The 20,157-nt window shown below is 39.4% G+C and overlaps 1 protein-coding gene across 1 annotated transcript; it reads left to right on the top strand.

The window, feature by feature from the left end:
• The first annotated feature begins 3,189 nt into the window (after positions 1-3,189).
• On the top strand, positions 3,190-19,094 carry LOC118778671 (endothelin-3). Its single transcript, XM_036530291.1, has 4 exons — positions 3,190-3,259; positions 5,095-5,347; positions 16,027-16,185; positions 19,027-19,094. Exons 1-4 carry the CDS (start codon positions 3,190-3,192, stop codon positions 19,040-19,042), a joined length of 498 nt encoding a protein of 165 aa, XP_036386184.1. The 3' UTR covers positions 19,043-19,094.
• Positions 19,095-20,157: the final 1,063 nt, after the last annotated feature.

Below are 20,157 nucleotides of genomic sequence, written 5' to 3'. Positions count from 1 at the left end.
TGCCTAGTCCCATTTTTCCCGGTTTTCTCCCGTAGGCCTATTTCAAAGCCATCTCCCAGTGCCCTCCCGTTATGTTCTTTCTCCCAGGAAACTCCCATAATTTGTATGGCAAACTTTATTATGAATAATCTTCATACACGGATCCATACGTTTCGTATGTTTGTCTGACGTTACCCAAGTTGCCAGGTCATCTATGAAACACAATCTACACACATAATCCACACACTACATAATTATGTTTGTTAGATTTTTTCAATTATACCAATTAAGTTAGCTTTTATTCTAGTCATTTAATTGAAGCAGTATCTTGTAAATCAGTAATTGTTGTTATGAACACAAATATATACAAAATACTGTATACAAATTGTGACGGAGTGCCGTCACTACGGTTGAGTATGCACTCTGACTGCCATACCAACAAGCCTGGCTCTTTGGCGTCACGGTCAAAGTGGCATGGTTGGTACCCCGTAGACCCGGGTTCGAGGCCGGGTGGGGTGACTGCTCTTGCCCTTTGCTACAGGCAGATTTATGAAAGGAAGACATGGTGTAGTTATCAAAAAAAAAAAAGGTTGGAACTGGTAATAGCAGTAACATGGGTGGCCATAATACAGGAAAAAGCCATTGTCTTGACATTATTTATCCATTTGTTCAACTCAGCATTATGAATTATGCTAAAAACACCCCTGAAAGTTATTTTGTTGACTTTGGATGTAGCTAGACCACTTTCCTCAGCTCATTTCAAGATTTAATTTGAATGATTTTGACAAATGCATTGGCTTATTTTTTTCATGGGCAAAAGTCATTGCTCCACAGCATTTCCAAAAAAATAAATTAAAGTGCATGTAATCTGGAATGCAATGACTTCTTTACTCAGTTCAATGTGCATATCCTTACATACTTGTCTTTTGTTAGATAACTTGACTAATGCTGACCCAGCACTTAAAACCTGTGTATATTTTAAATGGATGTAAATTGATATGTTCGAATAATTATTTTAAAAACAACAGTTACCTCACAAGATTTGTCGCTTTTAAGTCCTGCATATTGAGTGGCGTAAAATCAAACTATTTTTCAAAAATCACCTTTATTTGAAATGTTTTGAAGAAATACAAATAATGTCCATTTGTAAGAGATCATGAGAGCACCATTGTATATCAAACACATCAAAACTGAACACATTTACAGGCTATCCTGTGACAAAAGAGCACAAACCTTCAACTAGGCGTATGGAATCTGACACTCGAGGGTACCTACAGGAAGGGTTCAAGAGGCAAAGGAAATTGGGGTTACAAGCTCGATGAGGTAGGTATTCCTCCTGTGTGTTTTTGTTAACCTGATGTTGGAATAAATCCAGAACAGCTCGAATTAATTGGAAAGGTTAGTGTTAGAGGGAGAGTGGGTTCTGCGTAAGTTCATGCATCATTTTATAGAGTTGCTATCTTCCCCAATTTCACTGCAACAACATTTAATATTTTCTGTGCCCCAGTTCCATTTTATTACATTTTTTTCAGTTTTAAGTAGAAAGTCAGAAATGTAAAGTCTGTAAAGTCTACTCTGGCCTATCTGTTGGTCCCAATTGCCCTGCAAAGTATCTCTGTGCTTTACTAGATGCATGGTGGCATCTCTGCTGGGACCCAAATGGTGCTGCTTCACTGCACCTTTCCCAGGAACAATGTGGAACACCTCGGCAAAACAAAGATCCACAGAATTCAAAACAGGAGCTTCAAGGTTGATGAGGGCACTAAGCACCCTATGAAGTACACCAGCTGCAATGAGATGATCCTGGTAAATTGCTGCAAAGTAAAAGTCTGTCACATTTGTTTAAATCAGCTTGAGAAAACTAAAATCCATTAAGTTTTGCCAACTTCAGGACTTGTTTCTAACTGCCCAGTGGAATGATTAGTGATTACTTGCAGGGCATTTTTGATGGTTGGAGAGTTCTCATTACATGGACGATGACACTTTTTTTTTTACTAATATGTTTGAAACAAGAGTATGGGATGGTTGAAATAGTACACATGCTTCCAAAATTATTTGAAAGGTTAAGACATGACAGGCAGATATTTATGTAGATACTGAGACAAACATGTTACAGTCCTCAGGCTAAAATGAGAGTCAAAGTCATAAATAATAATATGTACCTCTCCAGTCTTGACTAATAGTACATTTAATATGTGCTAATTGCCTGTATTATTCAGACTGACTTGATGTACTGTGTTAAATATTGCTTTTTATAGTCAAATATAAATAGCCATTCATTAAATGTAATGCAAAATTGTTATGTACTGCCAACAATAGCTGTAGTATTCATATCCTTTCCATTTAATTTCAGTTTCATATAGCTTTTTTTTCAGAATTTAGTTCCTATTGACTTTCCTGACTTCCTGATTTCAAAAGAGTAATTTTTATAGTTCTGCTGTTATTCATATTATTTATACATTTTTGGCAGATGCCTTGGACAACATGCAAAGGACTGGATGATAAGAGAGAAATCACTTATACAAGGGCAATTAAACAGACATCTTTTGGCGACATTTCTTCAAGAAGGCATATATACGACTCGCATGTAGTAGCATAACATATGACAGTAACTTAACACAGTATAACGTAATGTATGGCAGGGAATTACTCGTTCATGTGCGTTCATCTTATGAACATTTTGGGTGATGAAAAGCATCAGACGTCAACAATATAATGCTCATCATGCGAAAAATGAGTATCTATGTCAATATCAGTTGTACCCTTTATTTCATTTATCAAACGAGACAATTAAGGTAAAAGCCATAATCTATATTGCAGTTGTACTTGTGATTATACGAAGACGCACGCCTGAGTGTGCGCGTGAGCGTGCATGTCTATGTACGGTACTGCTGGAGTCCAGCGGGTGGTGCTTTGTTTCTGTATTAACTTCACAGTATATAAAGCGCCCTGCCCTCATCTCCTTCACCAAAAGAAAGGAATGTCGTGTTCCAGTTACCTCCGATGCATCATTAAGGGGCGAATAAAGCAGCAACCGAACGCGCAACTATGTTGGACACCTGCGCCGGTAGAAACTAAGAAACGAAAATGTGCGTCTTTCTTGGAACTTAACAGACTTTTTCCCACCTTTGTCTTGGATGCGTAATATCACACGTTTTTGTTCAATTTTTTTTTTTTTTTATCTCAAACTGGTTTTGGAATTATTGTGGCATGGCTAATGTATCCTTCATGGATCTGGGGGTTTTGCTTTTAATTGGACTAATGGCTGCATTTGCAAAGGGTAAGTTTTCGAAATATTTGTAGTCTAAGCACCGAGATGTGAGGTCTGTTGAACAGACTACTGGTGCACTTAAGCACATGTGAAACCAGTTCATACAGAAGTACGTAAGATACCTCTGTTCGGCATGTAATGACCAAAAAGGGGCGCAGACATTAGACTTTGATCTTACTCCTTCACGAACGCACTATGGTTTATTTTCACAGTCAGTAAAATACGCTCATAAAACGACAATTGCACTGGGTGCATTTTCTCTAATCTGAAGTTTGACTGGTGCGTGTTAGTGAACGTTAAAACGTCGTGTAGCTAAACGTGTTTGTTCGGTTGATGTCATGTTCAACGCTGTATTCTCTCGATCTCTTGCAGAAACGCAATAAATGTCTCAGTGTTCTAATCTGTTGAACGCCAAATGTCTGTAAAATTGGATAGAAACCAAACCATGGTGAAGTTTTTGACGATATTCCAGTGAAAGTGTCTCACGACATGGCCTCTGAACAGCGTAGCAGTTTGGTTCAAATGCTCATGCAGGAGCGCTGGACAAGCTGCTGCTTCTGACAAAAAAGCACACACGCTGAAATTGAATATTTAAGTAACCGGCAGTCTTAACGTGGCAATTACTCGTTAGCAAAAATGTTTGTGATTTCGTTAATATTATTTCGGACTTTTTGCAAACATTTATGGAGTTGCTTCAGGTCGACCGCTGAACTGTCAAAAGTTTCGATATTTAACATGAATGACAAGTACCAAGAACGTCACTAGAGGCAACGCTTAATAATGTGGGGGCGTTTAACACGAGAAAATTGCACACTCGGCGCATAATCTCCATAGAATAGTTAAATCTGGTTAAAAAAATGATTAGGCGCAGTAGGCTACAGGGGAACTGTTAGCCTTCGGTTTACAGTTAGTCTACTGAAAGATTATTCTTTCATATTTAAGCATCTACCACGTTCAGACTTATTCACCTTATTTGTTTAAAACCTCTTTATTCTCATTGTTTCTACTAGTACTATTAACAAGTATTATTAACAATAATAATTATGTATAACTGTTGTTATTACTATTATCGTCGTTGTTAGTATTTTAGTCGTAGTGGTAATGTAACGTTATGTTAATTCGCAGGTATTTAAAATGGAATGTTTGCTCTTAGATTCCAGTGCTGTTTACTAAACCTGGATAACTGTGATATCTGTCGTTCGTGAAATGCGAAAAAGTAGACTGATGTATTGGTTAGGGTGAGCCGTACACAGGAATCTTTAATGACATATGCGCGCGCAGCCACGCACAAACACTATTATAATGTCAAGTTAAAGGAAATAACGTTAATACATTAATGTAAATGCAGGTGAGCTATGGCTATATCAGGTAGGCTAGTGAAAACTTTAAAGAGGCCATGAAGAGTTAAGGCCTCCTTTCCGGGCCATAAAGAGTTAAGGGATGGAGGTGAGGTATAGGCCTACGTGTGTTCAAAGGAAGACATGATCCCTTGTTATCTTAAGACACTACTTTTTATGAGCTCCCAGTCACACCATTGGTTTTTAATTTTAGTTAACGCTGCATATTAAGCCACCTCTTCGCACAATGTTTATTGGTTGTGAATCCCAATTGAAAAAATATTTACCTCTGTAATGGTAGTTATTCAATAGTTAAAGCTTATACACATGTTTAAATAATTAAATATGGTGGCTGTTATCCAGGTCATTACTGCAATCCGAACACAACAGTTTATGTGTAGATTAGTGTTTAGGCCATGCCAGGTCAAGGATGCGTATGCCTATCTGTGTTTATTGTGTTTTACATTTTCTTTCCATTGCAACCGCTATTCATGTGTCTGTTTCAAGGTTCTTCACCTCTCAGTAAAGAAGAAAACCAGGTGAGCGGGATTGAGGCGACTCAAACAGATGGACTGCCCAGGCGCTCCGCCATGGACTTGGGCGGCTCGCCTACACCCCCAATCGGCGAGGATTCTGAGTGTTCGGCGTGCGAGATGTCAAAGCCGCGGAGGAGATCCAAGCGCTGCACGTGCTATACTTACAAAGATAAGGAATGCGTGTATTATTGTCATCTGGACATCATCTGGATCAACACACCTGAGTAAGTACATTTACTGGTTTACATTTTATGTTTGCATAAATTAACAAATGCCTGTAATTGTATCCATCTGTACAGGCTTACCTCGCCAATTCAGTGTATTATTTTTTTTTTAATATTTCAATTCCTTTAAATAAATATAAACTTCTTATTGATTTTTTTGTGACTGGTTGAGACACCCTGCTAAGTAATCGACACAGTTCACTTTAAAACGGCTACATTAACTCCTCCAGAACGCATTCGTGCCGAGATTTTTGCTATAATGCACCGATATTAATGTATACGACACTGAAACGCAAGTGTATTGTTTGCGGCAGCAAATCCAGTAGCGCGACCAGGGTGGGGCAAGGACACATTTATGTGGTGCGGTACTCCACAGAGCTGGATTCACGCGTTTGACCTCTACAAGGCAATTATATCCCCTTGAGGATCGTACAGAACGCAGATACATTCTTTATTCAAGGCTGCTTAACACTAAGAAGGCTTTGAAGATCTGCTGTCGATATGAGCTATTTACTGCTGTTTCCCTTTATTATCCTACAAGTGTGTTGACATTTTCATACAGGGACGTAGGTGATGACTACGGGCTCTTTTATGAGATAATTTTCTTTTGGTCATTGGTCATTGGTTGCCTTCTTCTGGTTTTATAAAAGGCAGAGCAATACCGCAGTGTAAACCAGACTGCCAAGTCTTAAATGTGTCCCTTATTTGACGTGCACACAAGAATAAGGGAATTCATGAACTGAATGGATAACATAGTCTTTGTTAAACCTACAATATGTGTGAAAAGGTTTTAATCGCGACTGTTTTGTTTGTGTAACTAAGAAAATTTATTAAAATTACATAAAAAATAAATCAAATGACCAATAGCAATTAAAAAAAAAAGTCAAAAGGGGGAAAAGTTGTGCATTTTACCTCTCAGCTCTGTTAAGCCAAAGTCAGCAGTGTTTTATAACAGCAATAGAACATTGTCATTTAGCAGATGCTCCTACCCAGGGTGATTTATGTAATCCAGAGTTACAATTTTTACACGTCATCCATTCATACAGCTGTATATTTACTGACCCAGCAACCTTTCAGTTACAAGCCCTGCTCCTTATCACACTGCTACACTGCTGCCCTACTCTCTAACCTATTGTCATATTTTGGTATCATGTAATGTTAAACATTTGGCAGTCACTACTGACAGCCCCTGAATTACGTTGTGTATGTTAGCTTCCCATAGGCCTTCAGAAATCATGCATATGGTGATAAATTGTACCTGCTTGTGCACAGGTACCCCTGAGATGAGAGATCGATGAGTAGGGACAATATGGCCTAGCCACTATTTTCGGGCGACAGGAAAGGAAGGCAACTTTGTGTGACGTATATAATCATTTGAAGCACACAAATATGCTTGCGTGTTAACATAACATTGCCTCACCTGAAGAATTGTTTATTATCCTTGTACTGTTATTCTGAACACTACCTTGTCCATATGTGAGAGACATGCTAACAAAACAGTGGGTTTGCATTCTTAAGGAGGGAGGTGAGGACTGGGTGGATTATTTCCAGCTGATAAACACACAAAACCATATTTAGAGGATAAATATACATAACTGTTCTGTCTCTGTCTGTGAAGACTGAAGATATCGGCACTGAAAAATTCATAGAAGATATAAACTTTATTCATCTAATCTAAAATAAAAAAACAAGCCCCGATATCAATGATAATTGTGTCATATCTTAGAACGGATACCTGTGGAATCAGTGTCAATTGTTTTACTCTCTTATTTGCCCCATTCATACATGCATACAGTTGTTAAAAATTCTCCCTGTATCAATAAAACAAAAATGAATGGTCGTCCCTTGTTTACCCATTTCAGTTGGTCAGGCCATGTCTTCTTTTTTGGTTGTCACCGTTTCCAGTGATGCTGCAGCTGAACCAGCTTGTTAATGTTTAAGAGTGGACTTCAAAATCAAACAAATTCATTATTACAGTTTTAATTTGATTTAAAACTAGTAAAAAAAAAAAAAAGACCAGATGGAGACAATAGGGGGTCTGTTTGATGCAGGTTTCCCTGAATTCCCTGCAAGTCCAGAGGTCATGACCTTTCACACCGAGGATCTCACCTATGGTGCACTTGAGTTCTTTGTGATGGATAGGGTTTAAACAAAGCTGCGGTCTGCATCCACATGATAGATCAATCAAATGGCTCTCTAGATCACATTGCATTGCACTGGATTTTGGCTTCTTCCAAAAGACAAACTATAATGACACCTTCACACAAGGAGAGAAGGAGATGAAGATTCAGGCAGGTGTGTTTATTTACAGAACTGCCATGGCTATTTGTTGCATAAAGCAAATAAATATAGTATAAAGGGGGTACTATTTACTGCAGATTTTTCCACAAAAATGCAGCTAAAATAGCAGAATTTAGCTCTTACTTTTGACTTGGAACCTTTTGCTCTTGGATCCCTATGCATTACATAAAATAACTAATTCCACCATATCCACAATGCAAAATGCTGGATACATAGTAACGTGTATGTGCATGTGCCACCTTGCTTAAATTGTCAGTGTTTGTTAATATTACACTGACCACTGCACAAGCAAAGGTTAAGATTAAAGTAATTCATTTATAAATATGGTACAAATGTGACTTGGGTCCATTTTGGAAATTACGGAAAATGTCTACACGTATGATTGTACCTTCTCTATTATTTGAATTAGTAACATTGCTGCACCCTGTCACACTGTGACCCCACAGCCCATCCACATTGTGACAGATACAGTTAAGAAAGAGCCAATCTTATGACAAAAAACATCTGACCACAACCACTGATATTCAGTACAGAACACCAGTGTTTCCAACATTGATATGCCATAAGTCCATGTGTGGCCTCACATAATGTATCTGAAGTATTAGCTGCAAGACATTGTATTAGGACAAGTTCAGTATTTTTTAAGTGGTATGTGCTGAATTAGTTGGATATACCCCAATCTATTCACCCAGAATTTTCTTGACAGATGGTAATATTTCATGTTGGACTGAGAATATAAAGTAACACAATTAATTAGAGAGGCATTATAATTAATATAACATCTTAAAACCACATAGCATCATTTAATTGAGTCATGTTCTGAACAACATGTACCATCTTATGTAAAGTAAATGGAAGGAATTCTAAAACAGATGCACAGAGATTAGTGGCTTGGAAGTCTGATGGGTTCCAAAGTGGTTAGTTTAATGAGCCAAGATAGACGCTATCAATCTTATTTATATAACCCCTTTGAAACACATAGTGTGTAGCAATTATTGTTGAGCATTGCTGCAAATAAACCTAAAAATTGCAATTTATTTCTTGGGATAACCTCTCAGACTGTGTCAAATCTCTTTTTGACACTTGATGTTGTTCACACAGGGAGGTTTTTTTTTTTTTGGTTGGGGGTCCACTGTCATGGTGACAGTAGGAAGTGTTGTAGTAGCACAAAGGAATGGCAGGATAAGTTTCCATTCTTTTTTAATTTTAATTCTTTTTTCAATTACCATGACATGATAATAAGTGTCCAAGTGTTCCTCAACCAAAACAAGAGCTGAGAAGAGTGGCCATACACCCCATATGACTGGCAGTGGAATGGAGATCTTATTTCCTTCTGTCTTAGGCCCATATGGAGGAATTTTGCCCCATGTGGTCCCAGAGGCCCACTGTCTGAGCCTGTGATTTACTGTCAGGAGGTCACTGGGATCTCCAGAAAGCAGTCATAAGAGCTGCACGTTTATTCTTGCTGTAGCCAGGGATAACTCAATGACGTGAGACAGAGACACAGTCATCTGCTCACCTGGATTTAAATTTCCATGCTACTGTTCTATAGCCTGGGGAAACACCTAGCGTGCTTGTGTTGATGAGGTTGACATTGCAGGCCGACACTGAGGCCCTTTGCAGAGCCCAAGCTACTGCCTGTTTTTGCTTTGGTTCTTTATCTCTTAGCTAGTCCTCGGCTGTATTATACCCATAGTAGAGCTCTAAAAGGCCTTTAGCAGGAGGACAAATCACTAAACATTCAGGGATCTCTCTGCCATCTGAAACAGCCACTACTTTCTGTGCTCTACCTGTGTTCATGACTGGAGTGGAGGTTTTAGTCAAGGTATCTTCAGTTGTAGTGCACTAAATAATTGTATTTAAAGTACTTGTAGGTCTGTACAGCACTGCCACACAGAGTGCAGAGTATATTCTGCTGCATGCAAGGTGACAGAGAAAAAGGCATGGTCTTGGAAACAGTGGAAGTAAGTCATTTTGTTAAAAGACATATGCAGATATTGTGGATCATGTAACACTGCTGCTTTATGGTGTTATATTTAAAAATATATTGACTTGGTTGACTCTTAAGTGACTGAAGAGGCTGAAGAGATGTGTGGATTTCACATAATATTTTAGACACATTTCACTTCACATAATATAATGGCATTTTGCAATATGGTGTTTTTTACTGGAAGTCTTTATGAATTTCATGAGTCTATGGATTACATAAAATTTGTTTTGTTGTCAACATCTAAAGGACAATATTTACAACTGCTGATTGTCAATCATCTTTTACTCACAACACACATTAAAAATATTTCAGTATCGGACAGTTCTCCTTCCTGTTATATGTATAGGGGTGTGTAAATTGCACAATTTTTGGATCAGAACCATGTAAGATATTCATATCAAGTAATTAATTCAGTGGGGGAATTAAGTTCAGTGAAAAATCCAGCCAGGTCAAGGTTCCAATAGCTCATAATTAACAGAGAAAGTTCTCATGTGGTGTGATATAAACAGAATATCCAATAATCTAGAACTGGGAATGGGGAATAACAAACAAGCACAAATGTTGTAATGTAGTTTATTTTATAACCTCTCTTCAGAATCAGAAACAGTCATGATAAGAGCAGTGATACCCCAGGTTACTTAGCCTAACATTAAACAAAACAATGACAGAAGAACAATTTCAATTCACTGAAAAAAATTGCTTCAGTACTTTTTCAATTTCAAGGCTTTCATCTTGATATTTTCCATAGATGTTGTAAATAATTTTCACTTTTCAATAAATGATATCAGTGTGGCCTTAGGAGACTTCGACAGCCTGCCAAGGAACAAATATTGAGGGAAAAAAATATGTGATAGGATTAAGCTGGTATTGTTTTGGCATTTTATTGGATACATCATCTGGAAAACATACAAAAGAATGATGGAATGCTCCCGTTTCTCTTGCACGGAAAGACAACACGTGTGCTTGTATTCCCTCAGGAGAATAAGTTGGTTATAAACACCTGTACATAGCGATCCTGTTTGCTCTAGTCTGGATTGGTCTCTTAGACTTTGCGGGGAGCATGGACCCAGAGAGATTGGAGTCTGGCTGGGTGTGTACTGTGTGTTGAAATTACCCAGGTCTGAAGTATATCAAGGAAGTGTGTACAGAGGTTCAATTGCACTTCTGCCTGGCGGGCAACAGGGGGAGCAGAGACTAAATATACTCTTTGATCAGAGGATGGCACAGTGTGAAAGTCAAGGGAAAGTAAATACAACGCTCAGCCTCTACACAACACAGCCAGTTTTGTGTTTGTTTTCCTCTCATCTGTATTCTGGAAGAATTTGTATGTATGAAAAGAAAAGGGACGGCTGATCAGGACAGATGTGCCGTATTGACGGGACTTGTAAAGTTGCCATATAATAGACTCATGGGTAGACTCATGGGTATTAGTTGTCATTGGTTCAGAATATTTGTGGGTGGATTTGAATTATACTCAATTGAATTGGCATTCAGTTGAATTTTACGTCCTTGAGCCTTTAAGGCCTTGAGCCTTTAAATGAGAGCATGACGTTTAGAGGTCTGGGTGTGGGGGAGATTAGACCCAGGGGTGGGAGTGGAAGTAGAAAATGAAGAAAAAAAAACAATTGCATCTGAAAAATATGTGCTGTGTTTCTTACTTGGTTTAAACACAGCTGGAATTGCAACTGAACATGTGAAAAATATTAGCTTGCTTAGAGAAATAATTTCTCTCATAATCATTTAAAGCAGAGTTTAGCAATGAGCAGACGGTTTACAGATTTGTTGAATACTGTGTGCAGTGTGGTGTTACAATCACAATAATGTTTAAGAGCATATTGAAGAGCTTTGTTTTTTAGTTTCCACTGGGTCCTGTGATTGTAGGTTCTGTCCGTGGTGCTGATGTTGAGCATCATTGCAATAGCTTTCTGAGATACAGGTGGAGGGACCAAAGAGACAGGAAAGTTACTCTTATATGGTAGATCTTCATGCAAGGAATCACTAATTAGGATCTACTTTTGCAGGTAGTGAGCATTAAAATCATTTTTATACCTGTTATAATGATACGCAATTATATATGGTTCAGTCTTGATTAAGAGTCTACATTTGTTTAACTGTGTTATCTGTTGTCTAGAATAATAATCTTCCCCTTAGAATTAACAAAGAAACATTTTGCTTCTCCACCAAGCAATATTAAAACTATATTTTGTCTTGTGTGTAGTTTATCAAGCTCTGGCAGTATTCACTGCAAATGTCTGTGGACATCCATATCACTCTTTCATCATTCCCGAAGTGCACGTAATCAATAGCATTAAGCCAAATGCTGCTGCTCTGAGCTAAGATGCATTTATGACTTGCTAAGCAGAGTGGACAGAGATCAAAGAGATATTTTCGTGACAGGACTGAGACAGTTTTGGGAGTAACTCCTTACAGATGAAGCAGGGAACATTTTAACATGGACCTAAGGATTTCCAAAGTTCATTCCATATGGTGTTCATCACACAGCCTGTGGAGGTTCTTCTTCATGCGCCACTGAACTAATGTCTTGTGCAGATCATGTTTGAGAAGGTCAGACCAGGTCACCGACTCTCAGTCAGAGATGTTGGTGGATTCCAAGGTGTGAAACTTCAGAGAATGCTTTGCCATTGAGTTATTGGGCAACAAAGACAGAAGGCTGCAGCCACCAGTCAAGGATCTGCTCCAGCATGGTCAACTGTCCACCCGCCAAGACGTACTTGTTCAGAAAAAAAAATCAGTATAAGCAGTGTGTTGTTGATTTATTTGCTCTGCACATCAGCATTCTTTTGGCAGCTTTTGGCACACATGATTCACTGTAGATACCTTTGTTTTGTTCCCTAGAATGCGGTCTTCCAACAGGCTGGTGAAAGGACATGAAAGCATTCCTTCTCTGCCTTTATTTCCCTGCCAGAATGTTCTATTCTGTTTCTGGAGGTGCTGAGCTCATTTAATCTTCTCCTCTAGTCATAGAGCACACCCCGCAGTCCGGCAGCTGGTCCTGCGCCTGGCTGCGCAGATGCCTTAGCTCATTGGCCGCTCATCATGACATCATCACTGCATGCATGTGTCACAGTATGGAAGGTATTGCAGCATCTCTCAATGCAGACCTTCAGAGCGAATCCAATCCCCTCACATATTTTTGAATGTGGCAAAGCCCATTCCTCATTGTCCAGGTCAGGCAAAACCCTTCCTCATTCTTTGGAATGGGCAAAAACACCTTTGAGACGCCCAGATGATGTGGTTTAACTCAGCCAGCCTTGCCCTGCAGTCATGTTGTAATGAAAGAAAAACAATTGCAGTGAGCGGTTATGCTCTGCCCTCTTTGAAGAAAAATGAGTCTGATATTCCACTGTGGGAAAATGGAGTGCATGGATCCCCTCGTAGGAAATGATCTACATGGGTAGTTTGCCTGAAGTGACACATTCTTCATAAAGATTTGCTGAATAAGTCTTCTGGTGGGCAAACATTCAGAGGAACTGTCTGGCCGCAAATCATTTTCCATGTTTTGTACCCGAGAGTTAAACAGTGCACACTTTCCTCTGGGACTCGAATGCTGTTTTTTTTTATTTCAGACTGAATACTGTCTTTTAGATATTTAGATATTATACTGAATAAGACAACAGAGTAATAGGCCTGATGAAAAAGGGAAAATCAGAAAAATGTAGCCTCATCTCAACATTTTTTTTATTGAGATTCTAAGCTTTCAGGTCTGTTTGTTTATTGGCGCTGTAAGTAATGAATAAGGGCAGAACCTTGGATATCAGAGGTGGGTAATGGCCCTCTTTTCTGCCCCTTCTGAGATGGTCTGCAATCAGTGTCGTATTTCAGGCAGCTCCGTGACTTGTGTATTTAACCTGCAGCTGAAGTGCCAGGTCAAAGATCGGACTCACTAGGTCACTGGCATTTTTACTGTTATATATTAACTACCTCCTCCCCCCTCCAAACACACATATACACTCATACACTCATAAACATACAGCAGATGCACACACAAATTTAGTCCCCAAACACACATTCCACATTCACAAAAACTCATACATATTCACATTTTCAGCTTCCCAAGTAAACACCCCTCACACACACCCACCAACACACATAAAAATGACATAAATACCCAGTGTCCTGAAATCAGCCTGAGGGTCAGGAAAAAGGAAGGAAAGTTTACTCTGTGCTCTTTGAGACGAGGGAGGAAGGAAGGAGATTTATTATGCGTGTCATTCTGGTCTGTGGAGGAAGGGGTGCAAGGAGGTGTATTTCGTGTGTCCCTAGTGGAGGAAGAGAGGAAGGGAGGTTTGTTGTGCATGCTCCTCTGTTCTGTGGAGGAAGGGAGGTAGGGATGTATGGAGATCTATTATGGGTGTTCCTCTGTGGTTAGCTGCTCTTTGTCCTCACTATGGAGGGCCGTGGTGCAGACCCGGCCGTGGGGAGACTATAAGATCCTGACCACCTAATTAACATGGCAGACGTGAACCGTCAAGCCAATAATAGGGTATCGCTTCAAAGTCGTCCTGCTAAATAGCAACAGCAGGCTTATGCAATTGCCCCCTCTCTCTCACTCCCTCAAGGACAGAATCATAACAGAGTATGCAGCGTGCTCTAACATGAGCCCCAGCTCTGATGTATTTATATATTACTAAATTGGTGTTAAACGTAGCACTCTTCAATGTCCTGACTTGATCTCAGCATTCCACCCTTAGGCTCTAGGAGACTTTGTTCATGTGTATTCCACAGAGCAAAATTTATAGTCCCCCCCCCTCCCAAATCTGAGACAGTATAATGCAAGACATGATATTTGTTTATTTATTAAGTTGTTTTTTTCATTGTTTTTTTCTGAAATAAATCAGAACACATTTGACATAATGTAACATATTGTAGCAAGCACCTCTTGTTCAGTTGTAGTTCTTGGGAATATTACAATGACAGCTTTGGCCAGAAAAGATGAGAACAAGTGGGTCTTCGGAAATGCTGTTGCTGTTGCTGTGACTGGAGGATGCATCTCTGGAAATGGTCACATTCCCATAACATACAATGTTCATCAACCTACTGAAACAAAGCTATCTATGGAGGCAATGTTTACTTTGTGAAGTTTTGGTATTCAGCAAAAAAGCTGTTTGTGTTTTGTACAGGTAACCATCAAGAAAGAATAAAGAAGCAGATTTCAATAGTCTTGGCATATTTCCCATGCTTACAGTATAAAGGATGTTCCTGACAGATTTTAATAATCTCACCACATTTCACACGGAACCTAATAAGAATGCCTGCACTGTTCCCAGTATTTGCTGGATTTGAACCCACATTCTCTCAGCAGTGAGCTTCTTTGGCTTCACCTGTCCTGAATGTGGAAACCACCTGATTCAGCATTGCCACAGGCAGGCAGGCAGTTCAGTGGACTGCATCTTGATCGAAAGGCTAGTGGAAGTGCAATGAAATAGAAATGGAAATTCTTGCAATTTTTTTTCCTCCTGCCAATGGTACGAGGACCTGTGGTTATGTGATAAGTCCTATGTGTTTGTTTGAATGTCTTTTCATCCACATGTGATCAAGATAACTGAAGTAGTTAAGAACAGACTTGAATGAAACTTGTGTATAATTTACTTTGTGAGCAGGAAAAATTCCATTACATCCTTTTTTAGGGCCGATACAATCATTGTTAAGGGTGCTTCTGGTGTTAGTGTTAATTTGCTTGGAAGCTGCCCTTATCTAGTGTGAGTTACTTTGAAAATATTGCTAATTTATTCAGGTTGTTCAGATTCAGGTTAAGCACCTTGCTCAAGGAAACAAATGCCCTGATTGGTTTTCAACCAGCACACTTCTGATAACAACCCCATATTCTCAGCCACTAGACCACACTATGGTGGCATTTTACAAGGCAAAGTAATGTTTAGATTCATTTATCTTATCCAACTTGGTGAAGTGTAGTAGCTTTGCCAAATATAATCGCTGTGGTCCAATACTACGGGCATTGCAGGGATGGAGGGGCTTTCATCAGAGATCCTCTGACAAGCAAAGAGGACTTGGAAAGTGGGTCTTAGATTTTTTAGTGTTTCCATATTTGTCACATACCTGGGTAAAATCTCCTTATTTTAACAACAAGCTATAATACAAAACAAGAAGTATTATTTTCTATGCACTCGGCCAGACTTAATGTTAATATTTTTATTCGGTATTATACCAATCACTGAATGAGACCCAGCTGAACCTTTTATAATTTAAAACAGAAAAAGTCCGCAGACACAGCTGAACCATTTCTTATTAAATCCAGAAAGGAAAACAACAATTACATTCACGATTTAGTTCCAGTCCTGATCTTCCTAAATGACTCCCTTGTGTTTGCTGTGTGTTGATGCCCATCTGTCTCTCTGTTTGCCTGCAGACGCACAGTCCCCTACGGAATGTCCAGTTACAGAGGCTCACAGCGTGTGCGGCGCTCGGTCCAAGGTGGGGCCGATGGCCAGAGGAGGCAGGCAGAGTCTCAGCGCTGTGCATGCACAGTCTGGAATGACCTTGAGTGCAGCCGCTTCTGCATGGCAAGGTGACTCCCCCAAACGCTCCTGCACGCTCAGACATACCTACTTCATACACGGAGCACCCACTCAGAAACACTACAGCATTGAAATTCAGTGCATGTGAGCATTTGAAAATGCTCCAGTTTTCACATTTAGTACATACCACTCAGAAAAACTGCAGTATTCCCATTTAGTAATATGGAGCAGCAGGAATGCTGGTCACATCCACTGCAAATTAGTAGTCTTCTCCATTTATTTATCGTCTGTAGTAATGTTTTGTTTTGTTTTGTTTTTTTTTTTTTTTAGTTTTGGTTTCTCAAAATCTGTCTGACAGTTCTATATATCACGGAGACTTAGGGGGAGCTCTCAAACAGGTGGAAGACATCAAAGGCATTAGCATTCATATAATAAACTCCCAAAATCTGGCCATTGAGGCATGAATAGAAGGAGTATGAGGATAAGAAGGCTTATACTCCATCTGGAAGAATCCTTTGCACTGAGAGCAGCTATATGACGTACTGAGATGAAACTCATTTTAGAGATGCCTGTCAAACACTTTGCCAAGGTGGCTTATTAGCCATGTCTTGTTGCCTGCACACCACCCCCCACCGCCTCTAGTCTCAAACACTTTTATCCAGCATCTCTTGAAGGGTGGAGACACCCATCTCGCTGGTTGGAGCAAATCCATCTGCCAACATGTCCAATCAGGTCAGTCCAAGTCTGAGGTTCTGTGGACTCTAACAGATGGAATCTATCACAGAGCATATTCCCAGCAGGGTCAACACACTGTCTGAAAGCACTATAGCATGACACACTCTCACCCCAGCATTGTCTCTGTATTACCATCCATAGATGGAATGTTTGTACACCTGGAGTACTGCAGCTGAACCAAAAAGCTCTTCAAGATTAAACTCAATAACTCAATGTGGCAGAAGGTGATATTCTTCTGTCTTTCTATTAATCTCAAACTGGCAGATTAACAGTGTAATCTGACTCTAATTGGTTTACAATAAAATCCATAAAAAGCTATAAAAGAAAACAAGGACATTCATTAAATTATAAACAAAAACATGAGGCAGCACAAGTCTTTGGAAGCACATCAGCCTACAGTAAATACTGCATTTACAGTGTAAGGTCATTCAAAAGTTTATTTAATCACCTGTGGTATAAAGGATAGTTCATGTTTCTTGGATGTGCTGTTTAAGTTTTCCTTAAACATCATCTCTGCTGCTCTCAAGTGTGGGGAGAGATTCAGTGGTGATATCAAACATTTTACAGCATCTTTTTGAAGTTATTTTGTAATTCATCTGAGAGGTGTTTGGGCAGCCTTTCCCAAACAAGACTGGAGCATTCCACTTTGGGTCTTATGAAAGTGACATAGACCTGTGGCAGGACATCTGGGAGGCCAGCTTCTTTGGCTACACAGAGGTAATGCAGTCTGGGGAAAGATGATTTAATCAGATGTTGGACATTAAAAAAGAGTGTGAATGACATCACCCTTTCAATCAGCTGACCAGCTAAAAAAGAAGCAGGCAGAATAGTTGATCTTTTGGCGCTTATGACCATATTTTCACAGTGTTTGCTGTTAGGCAATTGCTCTCATCGAGAGATCCTCTGCATATTTAACTGGTTCCAACTGTGTCAGGTAATTCTGAATCCAGAATATTCAAGCAGATGACAAAGACAAAAAGGGAGAGACCTCCCACCAGCAAGAATCTGATGAGGGTTTGACAAACAGATTCCCCACTCCACTTTCTGAACACTCTTCTGGCTAACTGCAGATAGTAAGCCAATGGTCATACCTAACCCTCATATCTGCCAGCTTGTGCAGGGGCTGACTGTGACCATAGTTGATGGTATTGAAGACATGTGAGAAGTTGAAAAAAAAACTGTATGTCAGACTTTGATTTGTTTAGGGTCTCATGCCAGCCCTGCAAAATATGCAGCAAGGTAGTAAAAGTTAAAACCATACAGCCATAAAACCATTCTGAGAGAGCAAGCCGGACTATGAAGAGCATCCTGGACTATTCCCTCATTGTTTTGCTATGCATGATCAATGGGACCTGACAAAATTCTATTGGAAAGTGTGATTAGGTGTGATTTCTTCACCACCTTAAATAGTGCTTCTTTTCATTTAATGAGGGAAAAGTCCATTTTGCATACATGAGTTGAACTCATTGCAAAGTGCAATGAGTTCAATGAGTGCAAGAGTTCCTCATGAATATGGATCCTTATTACCTGCAAGTAAATAATGAGACCTTTTTTTTATTGTCATACTCTTCATTCCTTTTTAATTTGCTCTATTACCTATAGAGCATACACATACGTAAAAATTAGAAATTTATGATTCAGTCTTGATAGATTGCTTACCTTTATCGTACACACATACGTAAAAATTAGAAATTTATGATTCAGTCTTGATAGGTTGCTTACCTTTATCATACACACATACGTAAAAATTATAAATGTATGATTCAGTCTTGATAGGTTGCTTACCCTTTTCAATACACCCTCTTAGCCAGCGCCCAGTCACATTGGCTAAATTTCTTTCTTTTGAGTCTTTGCTTGCTATTTCCTGGAGTAGCATGTGATACAAAAACCTAGTGGACACCCCATGTGAAATATAGGCAAGGAGTGCACAGGGCTAAAAAAACAGCATGACTCTTTCCAGATGAGGGCATCCTGACACACGGCTTGTCAGTGTGGGGCAGGCTAAATCAAAGGTGATGGCTAAATCAAAGGTGATTCAAACGTGTGAACCATACTTGTGAGGGGTTCTTTGGTAGAACAATGACCTCAAGCACTTATCATCAATATATGACTTGTAACATTAAATAATTTTACTCTCATATTTTTTATTCCACAAGGCCACGTGCTCCATGACCATGTGGGACAGAGCAAAAGGGAGGACCACACCCCTCCTCCACAGCACCACTCTATTTTGACTGCCTTTGACTTCTGGATGTCCTAATTGGTAAAACTCTCATCTCATCTCGTCTCATCTCAGCTCATCTCATTGGAATGGCATCCTCAAGACAAGAGACTTGGAACGCTCTGGTATTTGTATTCCAAAGCAGTATATTCAATGGAATGCATGGGACAAGTCTGATAGATGGTCCCATAAACATTTAAACAAATCCTCTACTGGCCTGATATATTGAGATCTAAGGTTAAGGTCAAGGACCAGTTTTCAGCCAGATCAGTACCTAGTGGCCTACTTTTCAAGCTGAAGCCAACGTAACTCATAACAACCTATGAGTGGCACCAACTGCTTTTTCACACTTTTCCTCACAATGACAGACAGCAAAATACGGGAATTTGTTGGCAAAGTGAACACCGAGTTTTCCCTTAACATCTCCACAGTCGTCTGCAGAGCAGATGTGCGGCATTTTTCAACACTTCAGCATCATCTGGCTCTGATGTATATAAGGGCCAGGCCCAGGGGGAGGGAGAGAGACCTTCATTGGGAATCAATTCAACTGTTCCTCACATCTTTGGTGAAACAGAAAGGATTCTGAACGTCATGTTTCATGTTACATGTATGTCAAGATTTTCTCCTGTCTTGCTCTGGAGTATATCAGAGTCTATCATTATTACCAACAAGAAAACATGGACCCAAGGACTAACTTCATTCTGAGGGGAAATGTCAGCTTAAAACAATCTGAAGTTTCTATCTATTTTTGTTCATTAATTCATTAGAATTTTTTTTTTTTTTTACTTTTTATTTTTAACAGCATTTCACATTCATTAGAAATCTTGCCAAGAACTATGTACTGTGACATTCAAGACCATACTCCATTGTCTACATACATTAACTATATATACAATATTTTTATACTTGTGTACAAATGTGCATATCAACAATTATATTACAATATATTCTATAGCTGTGTATTAGGCCTGAGATTATTGGTGCCAGGGTATGACCCTGGAAGTAATTACCTTCACTGTTTCCACTGAAAATGTAATTCTCCATAGTCATTGCTTGCTTAGGTTAT

The sequence above is a fragment of the Megalops cyprinoides genome, chromosome 6, assembly GCF_013368585.1.
Source record: "Megalops cyprinoides isolate fMegCyp1 chromosome 6, fMegCyp1.pri, whole genome shotgun sequence".
Classification (NCBI taxonomy): Eukaryota; Metazoa; Chordata; class Actinopteri; order Elopiformes; family Megalopidae; genus Megalops; species Megalops cyprinoides.
Note: the sequence above shows the minus strand (reverse complement) of the source record. Positions and strands in the feature narration are given on the sequence as shown.